The sequence below is a fragment of the Oryzias latipes genome, chromosome 14 (genome assembly GCF_002234675.1).
Source record: "Oryzias latipes chromosome 14, ASM223467v1".
Taxonomy (NCBI): Eukaryota; Metazoa; Chordata; class Actinopteri; order Beloniformes; family Adrianichthyidae; genus Oryzias; species Oryzias latipes.
The window spans coordinates 3228466-3238186 of NC_019872.2; the positions used below are offsets into that span (position 1 = coordinate 3228466).

The 9721-nt window shown below is 44.2% G+C and overlaps 1 protein-coding gene across 1 annotated transcript; it reads right to left on the bottom strand.

Moving 5' to 3' along the window:
* Positions 1–527: 527 nt before the first annotated feature.
* On the bottom strand, positions 528–7870 carry nhp2 (NHP2 ribonucleoprotein). Its single transcript, XM_004076040.3, has 4 exons — positions 7613–7870; positions 7448–7517; positions 6168–6273; positions 528–838 (listed from the first exon to the last, which is right to left on the bottom strand). Exons 1-4 carry the CDS (start codon positions 7764–7766, stop codon positions 713–715), a joined length of 456 nt encoding a protein of 151 aa, XP_004076088.1. The 5' UTR covers positions 7767–7870; the 3' UTR covers positions 528–712.
* Between the last annotated feature and the right edge of the window lie 1851 nt (positions 7871–9721).

Consider the following 9721-nt stretch of genomic DNA (forward strand, 5'->3'; position numbering starts at 1 on the left):
ATGGAGCTCATCTAGTAACGTGACATTCTGTATTGAGGCGTCTCTGCAATGCGGGTAGCGAGGCTTCATTTAGGGGAGGAGCTAAAAATGAGGATGCCTAAGGCTTCACTGAGCGACTGTATACCACGCAACTGATTAAGAAAGCAGTTCAGACTTTGCCATGAGTTTTGACGATGCAAATTCTTCAGGAACCTTTCAAAGTGTAGGTTTGTGACGGAGAGCACTGGAATAAATCAACTGGATGAAAGGCTTCAATGCTTCATGAAGCTTCATCTGCCCATCACTACTCATTTATCTTTAAGCAGCTGTGAGGGGATTTGGATGGATGGATGACCTGAAGGAGGTGCAGTGCTCAGATGCAAGATGCAGTTAAATCATGTTGAGGCTAAATAAAACTGCTGCTGATGAAAGACACCTCAGTTCCTTATTATTTAAAAGTAACCTGACCCTTCGATAGCTACAAAGGTGGAGCATGGATTATAAGTCCCTCCCCCACACTTTAATTCAAATAAAAAGCTCCAACTGTGTTCAGTCCATCATCTTTTTTTAATAAAATAAAAAACTGAAAAACTCCTCAGTGAGTCCAGATCAGCAGAAATGAAATCATATCAGATTTCATGAGTTCATTGAAGGTAACGCAGCTGCCTCTCAGGATGGTGTCGCTCATCAGTGGAAACTGGTAAAGGCGGAGCTTCTTCTGATTGGAGGCAGCTCACAGAGGTTTGGGCAGGTCCGACACCTCGCTCAGACACTCGTCGTAGGCCTCCTGGTAGTCCTGGTGGGGCTTGATGAGGATCACGCAGGTTGGTCGCTTAGAGCCGGCTGCTGAACCCAGGTCCTTTCAAAAGAAGAGTCACGGGTCAGTCCTTCACAATAAGAGCAAGAAGCTGAACACACATTGAAAATAGCAGTACTTTTGTTTTTTAGGAGCTCAAACTACACACAACTGAAATCAAAGCAGATTATTGGTGGATAAATGTAGAATGCCACAGACTAAGACATAAGATATAACCTGAATTGCAAATTGAATTGTCAATTGAGAATTCCAATTACTTTGAATTATGGGCGGTAAACAAAATTTCCATTGCTTTCATGTTATTGATGCCAAATTCTGAGCCTACCATCTGAATGTGGCAGCATAAATGGATATTCATCAGACCAGACAATGTTTTTCCTGTTCATGGCTGACAGGAGTGGCACCATGTGTGGTCTTCGGTTGGAACCAGTGGTTCTTTGAGTTCCTGTAGTCTTTCTATCAGCTGGAACCAGTCTGGTCGATCTCCTCTGACCTCTGGCATCAACAAGGCCATTCTGCCTGCGGAACTGCTGCTCACTGGATTCAGACCATTCTCTTTAAACCCTAGAGATGGTTGTGGGTGAAAATCCCACTAAATCAGGAGTTTCTGAAATACTTAGACCAGTGCATTTGGCACAAACAGCCATGCCACGTTCAAAGACACTTCTTCACCTTTCTTCCCTGTTCTGATGCTTGGTTTGAACCCGCAGCAGATCGTCTAGATCAGGGGTCGGCAAACTGCGGCTTTTTTATCTCTGTGCAGCTCTCTGTGGTTTAGTTTTTTTATTTCATGATGGCGCTGCAGGAGCAGCAGCTCTTCTTTTCCTTCTTTTCTTTTCTGTCGTTTTTTGGCCCGCTTTACAGGCTTTTTTTACGTGGTCAATGCCTTTTGCAAGTCTGCACGTAGGGAGACCAATTTAATTATTTTAGCTCTCTGTTTTTCATTGTTTTTTTATTTCTTTGGGAATGCGTCGGCGGGCCCCCTCAGCTTCGCACATGGCTCCATTGTTTACTCCAGGGATCAGCAGTTAGCTCTCTACACTGAAAGACCTGAGGTTCCACCTGAAATACAGAGGAAACAGAGGCTGTGGAGCAGGACGTAGGCTTCGGGAGAGGAGATGAGGGTGCAAATGGGAAACGTCCGTTATGTCTCCCACAAGATGGACGAGCTGATGGTGCTGACCCGGTTACAGCAGGAATACAGGGAGTGTAGCCTCATGTGTTTCACTGAGACGTGGCTGAACGAATCGACACTGGACTCTGTGGTCGCCCTGGATGGATTCAAACTGGTTCAGGCGGACAGGAGTTAGAGAGACAGTGGTAAGAAGAAAGGAGGAGAACTGGAGGTGTTTATTGATGAGAGATGGTTTCAACCCGGGGCACGCCTCTGTAAAGGAACAGCTTTGCTCGCGTGGCATTGAGGTTCTCGCTGTGGGCATTTGGCCGTTTTCCATTCCGACGGAGTTTTCTCATGTTATAGTGTTTAACGTGTACATCCCTCCATCGGCCGACGCAAAGGCAGTCTGCGAGCGACTCCATGGAGCGGTGACGCGTATGCAGACCCGGCACCCACAGGTGCTGCTTCTCATCAGTGGGGACTTCAACCAACTTCAACTCGCTCTCCTCCATTCTCCCCACTTTCACTCAGTACGTTAAGTGCCACACTAGGGAGAACAAGACGCTGGACTTACTGTTTGCGAACGTTAAGGACGCATATGACTCCAACCCCTCCCCCCATTCGGCCGCTCTGATCACAACATGGTGCATCTGCTTCCTGAATACAAACCCAGGGCAAGAAGAGAACCACCTCAGAAGTCAGTGAGAGCGTGGACTGATGAGGCCAGGAAGAGATTGAGAGACTGTTTCCAGACCACGGACTGGGAGACACAATACGCACCGATGAGCATCCAGGGCTCGGACATTGAGATAGTGGACAGTTTTAAGTACCTGGGTGTTCACCTCAACAAGAAACTGGACTGGACTCACAACACCGATGCCCTGTATAAGAAGGGCCAAAGTCGCCTCCACCTTCTGAGGTCCTTTAGAGTGTGTAGGCCTCTCTTAAGGACTTTTTATGAATCTGTGGTAGCCTCTGCTATCCACTACGCCAGGGGTCGGGAACCTATGGCTCGCGAGCCATATATGGCTCTTTTGATGGTCACATGTGGCTCGCAGACAAATCCTTAATTATACTTTTTTTTTTTCATTAGACCAGTCCTTCTCGGGCGCGATGCAATGCCAGAGGCGCGCAGTAGTAGCGGTGCTTGGAGAAAAAACTATCAGTTTACTGTTATCTATTATTTCACAGAGTTTGTACCACACGGAAACCTTTGAATTGCCTCCCTGAGGAAGAGCGCGCAGTTTTGGGGACGGGATGTGTGAGGAAGAAAGCAGAGGGGGTGGGGGGGTGGGGGGGGACCGGCAGCAGGTGAATCGCGCAGAGATGGTAAAAATGTAAACCTGCTGCCCGTCACTCCTGCAGCGTGGGTGTGTGTGTTTGGTTCCATGTCTGTCTCACATCTAAAGAACATTCAGACCTACGATCACGTTTAAAGTCTCAACGCCTGCATGAAGCAGAAACTCACCACGGATCAACCAGACTAGACCATCAGCAAAACTACCACGAGAAATACTCATCATTTATTAGCAACAGTATAACAATGTTATTAAAAAGAATCCACAGACTTATTGGACTTTAAAAATGTTGAAATTACATGAAATGCACACATTCATTTGTATATTTAGTTTTAAACATATTGTCGCGGACTGAGTTTAACTTGGCTGTTGGGCCGCGTTAAAAGTTCTGGAGTTCATGGAACGCATCGTTCAAGCAGAGATCTGATTGGCCCTCAGTTCTGTCGCTCAGCCTGTTGTTAGGGAGTTTGGACCAATGGGGTTCAGCTGTGGGCCGAATAAGGAAATGGGAGGGCTGGAGCAGGACGGGGGAATATAAAGTTGGGAGAAGCGCTCTCGTCTCGGCGGGAGAGATTCAGGAGTTGCTGAATTGATTGTACGGCGTTTGTTGCGGTCTACAGTAACCAGAATAAAGAACCCTAAAAGAGGTTAAGTCTCCGTGCCTTAGTGTGGGAAAGGGACACTACATTATTGTATGGCTCTTTCGAAATTACATTTAAAAATATGTGGCGTTTATGGCTCTCCTGGCCAAAAAGGTTCCCGACCCCTGCACTACGCTGTGGCATGTTGGGGAGCAGGCAGCACAGACCGGGACAGGCAGAAACTCCACAAGCTGGTCAGGAGGGCCAGTTCTGTCCTGGGCTGTCCACTGGACATTGTGGAGGAAGTGGGTGAAAGGAGGATGTTGGCCAAGCTAACATCCATTATTGTCAAAACCTCTCACCCACTACATCAGACAGTGGAGGCACTGAGCAGCTCCTTCAGCTGCAGACTGTTACACCCTCCATGTAGGAAGAAACGGTTCCGCAGGTCATTCATTCCAACAGCTGTTAGATTGTACAATGCCACAGTTTAAATATGCATGGTTATCGTGGTTATCAACCGGTTATCATGCATCCATAGCCCATCCGAATATTATGTCTTTTACTTTGATTAATTTTATTATTAAGTATAAAATATGTCGTCATAGTGTATATAGGTGTAGATTCTTCTTGTTGTTAAATGTCATTATTTTTGCACATTTTTACACATCCTTTCCTTGTTTTTGTGCATTGCTGTTGTTCTTCTTGTTTCTCTATTTTGCACTGAACTGCTGCAACAAATGAACTTCCCCATCATGCAGAACCTCTCTGGGTCGTCTCGTCAACCAGCTGTTGCATTTACATAAGCTGAGCATTAGGTTAAAAAAAATCTAAATGTCGACATTTTTTAATTTCTATGAGACTACCGACCAGCATCACCGCCATGACTCCCCCTGGTGTGTAATCCCAACAATGTTCTGACCCAGGAAGGGCAACGATGGAGAATTTAGAGAAAATTGAAGTTCCTGAAGAAAACAGTAGCTTTAATGGCACCTGGTCAATTGTGTTTGCTTTCAAAGACTTTACCAGTAGGATTAATATGTATGAGGAATAAGAAAACAACAAAGTCTCAAATGTTGCGAGACATCCCAGAATAAACACGCAGCTTTTGCCCCTAAACATCCTGATCCAGTTCAGAAAAAAAGTTATTTGTTAACAAAAATCTATTGGAGAAGTAGATTAACTGCAGGTTATTTACAACATATTTGCTAGTTTTGTGGACTCTCTGGAAATAGTTCTCATTATAACTGAGGTTAGCTAAAACTAAAGACCTGATGGTGACATCACACCTTTATGAGGTGAACTGTACTGCCTCCTGCAGGAGAGTCGAGGGAACAGCACCTTCTCTTGTGTCAGTGGAAGATGACAAACTCCCACCCTAACCCCTAACTACTAAAACTATTTAGTGCCCTGGATTTTAAAGAAAATTCAGACACAATGCTCAGTGCTTAATATTTTAAATGGCGAATATGACATAATTGATTTCACAAAGTTAAAATCTAATTCATATGAGCGTTTTGTCACCATTATTTATGAGTCCACTGAGTTCTGAAGATAAAAACATTGATGGTTTAATTAAAAAAATACATTTAAATACATTTTCTTTTGGCAAAAATTGTTCTGATACTATGCATTGTGGTCTATATTCACCGACATAGTGAGCCTTGATGCACACTGGTATTTCACAGAGACTTCTGGTAAATTTCTAGGGCACTGGATTTTGTAATTGTAGATTCAGACAGCTCTACAAAAAGGTGGACGCATTATGCAGTGAGTAGTGAAGGAATTCTGACACACCCCAGCAGCAGCAAAGTTAGAAACAGCTGAGAATGTTAAGTACCTGTAACTTGCAATAGAGGCACTTTATATCCATTTTAAACAGTTTAGGCCATATTCTGTAAAATTGTGCTTTTTACATTCAAGCGCTTTGTTTTTGAGAACTCCACCCACCAAAGACATCTCCATACCAGAATGCTGCTACTGTAACCCAAATATACTTCACTGGATGTAAGGAATTTCTAGTTTAGTGTATAAATATATTGGAAGCTATTTATATTTATTTGATTTTTGGTTGTGAGTGGAGATCATCTCAGTATTTACTTCCAGAACTTTCTTTCACAGAATGTATGTCCACCTTTAATGTTCTGGTCTCGTTTGAAAAAATGTGTTTCTCTGAAGAAAGCAAATAAAATTTGAAATATTTCCTCACTTTTACACAACGTACCAGAGGTTTAGTTATAACTTTACTGCTGTCGGTGGTGGTTCACCTTTCAGCAGATCCCTTCATGGATCGCCTCTGCAAATCCACTTTCATTACTGCTATTTTTGAAGTCCTCAAAGAGAGGAACACCTGCATAGGTGCGCTGCTGACTCACCACTTTGGAGGGGATGTAGGCGTACGGCAGGCTCCTGTCCTCACACATGACCGGTAGGTGGCAGTACACCTCGATGGGCAGAGTGTCGCCAGCTAAAACCACGATCCTGTAGAGCAACGACCAATCAGAAAACCAGCTTGCAAGCAATGAAGTCACTTCTGGTCACGCCCCCTCAGACTAAACACAAAAGACTGAGTCACACGGGTGACTGCGCATGTGCGGGGTCAAAGGTCGAGACCTCAATGGACAGCAGACAAGGTGACCGCTAAGCCAAAACGCAGCCATTACGATACATAACCAAAGACAAAGTACAGGTCCATCGGCAGATGCAGTTTGCCGTTGGTGGGTCAGCTAATGAAAAAATAGCAACAAAAAAACCAAAGCAGCAAATACTAGTAAGAACAGACCGTTCAGTGACATGAGTGAGCAATATTGACATTTCTGTCAGCCATGTTTTAGTTGCTTCCTCACCAACCCAAGAGCCTTTTCAATCACAAGAGGATCGGGTTATTGTTTTCTGTCAATGCAGAGAAGTGGCATTCTGATCTGTCAAAGAAACAGAAGAATGTCGTACGCCTTTAGATAGTCCATATGGAATATTTAAGCCTTCTACTAGTATTATAGATCTGGAATGTTTGAGTACTGCATCATGTGGGCCTAATGTTGAACCAGACAACTGTTATCCAGTCCTCAAGTTGTATCATGTCCAATGCTTCGCATGCATACGTCCTTTTTATCATCGTCTGCTGTGGGGATGAGGCCTCTGCAGCACACCTGTGTCGCAGCACACCTGTGTCGCAGCACACCTGTGTCGCAGCACACCTGTGTCGCAGCACACCTGTGTCGCAGCACATCTGGTGCATCGTCGGGCGCCTTTAGTTCGTTAACTGACCGGGCAGATGGTCCTGTTATTTTAACTTTGAATATGTTTCATCATGGCTAGGGTTAGAGACCATCACCAAGTTTGTCGTCCAATGAGGCCTTGACCTTTGACCCCGCGCATGCGCAGTCATATTTGTGAACTGGCCAACATCACTGAGTCGCTTTGACTAAACCCCAACTAAAACAGAAAAGAACTTGGTTGAAAGGTTTTGCAAAGTTTCTCATCATTAAAGTTCTAAAGAACTGTAGCTCCAGACAATAAAATGAGAAATGAAGAGCAGCACAGAGACAAACGGAAATTATCTGGATTCTAGAGAAAAACAAAGGATCCTATGAGAAGCTTCATCCACCAACATGCTTCTCCTCCTCCTGAGCAGCTCCGGCTCGTTCTAACTCACCCTTTCTCTCCCTTGTTGATGAACTTCTGCACCTCCTTCACTCCTCTGCGGATGTTCTTCACTCTGGCAGCTGAAACCACAAAAATGCTCAATACTGTCCTGGTCCAACCCGGTCCCAGTCGGACCCGGACTGATCCACAACCTGGAAACGTCCCGCACTCGTACCTTTCTTCACGCACTTGTAGAGCTTCTTGCTGAGCTTCCTGGAAGCCAGCGGCTGCGCGATCGGGTTCAGGTTCGCGATCAGTTCGTGATAGGAGCGCTCCGGGACGCCGGCGGGCTCCTCCGCATCCAATTTCTCCTTCTTCACCTTCGTCATTTCCAATCGATGATTTTCTGAGCCGAACGTCTGCTAACAACAACTTAACACGAGGACACCTCACGTGCTCAGCTTCCTCTGCTTCTTTTTTCAGACTACGGCTTATCACAGCGCCGCTAGCGGCCGGGCGGTGAAATGCAGCGTGACGTTTCAAAGTTTACATTCCAAATGACTTTAATTTGCTTCTTTCTTTCAAAAATGAAATTGTGTTTAAGTTCTTGTGGTGTTTTTCTCATGATAGTGAAAATATAAAAAGAAAATTAAGATTAAATGTGTGTTTTTGTGTGTTTCTTCTGTTATTTCTTTATTCAAATTGCTGTGAATCAGGAGTAGATGACAAACTTACAGTGTAAAAAAGCTTGTCGTTACCATTGAGAGTAAAATAAGAACTAGACTGAAAAACACCCCCCCACCCCCTCCGTGTACCAAAAAAGGAAGTACCTGCTGGTCCTAAGAAGGCAAAACCCCATAGACTTCTATTAAGAAATAAACAGCTGTTACTCTGTCATTCTATTGGTCAGAATAACCATTCTGGATCTGATAACTTTTATTAAAATCTTATTGCTAATCCTGATTTTTCTCATGGTATTTTTCCTGTAGTGAAAGTTATCTAAGTTATAAACTGACAAATCAGATGCCTTAATAAAAGTAGCGTCAGAAGTTTGAAACGTTTGATTGACAGACCCTCCCTATCCGCTCTCAGTGGAAAGGGGTGTGGCCTTCTAACAGGCTCACTCCTGATTGGAGAGAGTGGTTGCAACAGAAATGTAGACAAGCCAATCACGGCTTACTGAGGTCATCTGCTTCTCACATGGTGAAGGACATATCGCAGAAAAATGGGGACTGAATTGACTTCAGTTGGTTGCAACCAGAAGCAAGGCATTTTCTATGGATGATATCACACGCCATTTATCCAGTTGTAAATTTAACAGTCAATTGTCAAACAAACTGAAATTGATGGGCCACACGCTATGGGGTCAAATTATATGAAACCCATCAAGACGACTGTTGTTGTGAATTTGGGCTATACAAATAAAATTGAATTGAATTGAAATTAGGATCAGGTAAAAAAAAAAATAACTCAAAAGTACACATTGAAAACGCCAAAAGAAATAATGAAAATTAAAAAAACTTGACCCCTAAGTTTAAACAAGAACTTCAAACCTTAAACTGATACCAAATGAAAAATAATATTTATTTGTTTTGCATTTTCAACGTTTGTTTCCTCTGTTTCTTTCCTCCTTAGCTTTCAGTTTTCACTGAGAGTGCCTAATTTTACTTGGGGGCGGGGCTTTAAGGTCATTGGCTGCGTTTACATGGACAAAAGTAATCGGAATGAACACCTGATCAGAAGAAAAATGCGTCATGTAAACACGCCGTTCGGAATACTCTGCCCCGATCAGACTCGTTTGGATCAAAATTTCTTTCTGATCAAGATAGGTGGGTTATGCCGATTGTTGATCCGATCGTGGTGCATGTAAACGGTTCATTCTGATCATGGGTCACTACTGCTCTGGTTTAACGGCATGCAAGATGGATGTTTCACTCCAGAGACGGCTTTGGAGCTCAAACAGGACCGACCGGCAGCTCCGTGGACGCCCGGTGCGAAGCGCGGACGTCTCTGCGCTCCGCCCTCGCCCACGGGGTCCTTGCCTCTCCCTTTCTATCTTCCCCGGCGCCCATTGCGAGATGGGTTGCAGGTTCTAGGTAGAGAACAGACGTTCATTGATCGTGAGCTAAAAGTTCAACCAATTGAACTTCTTGGTCTCTAAAATGTGACAACACTGAACTGTGACGAATCAGGGACTTGGCTTTGGTAGTGACGTGTTGGTAGCGTCCTTCTCAAAACAGTGAGGTTCCAACCGTTGTAAATATGATCTTGGAAGTTAAATTAATAATTGCTGTTTTCCTGCCCAGGCAGAATTCTATGACACTAAGTCTTTCATATATCAGAA

Excerpts from the sequence above, each read along its gene's own strand:
- nhp2 (XM_004076040.3), bottom strand. The coding sequence starts at position 7,766 with ATGACGAAGGTGAAGAAGGAGAAATTGGATGCGGAGGAGCCCGCCGGC. Across the intron at positions 6,274-7,447 it reads ATCAACAAGGGAGAGAAAGG|GATCGTGGTTTTAGCTGGCG; the intron begins GTGAGTTAGAAC and ends GTTGCTCTACAG. Across the intron at positions 839-6,167 it reads CCTACATCCCCTCCAAAGTG|GACCTGGGTTCAGCAGCCGG; the intron begins GTGAGTCAGCAG and ends TTCTTTTGAAAG.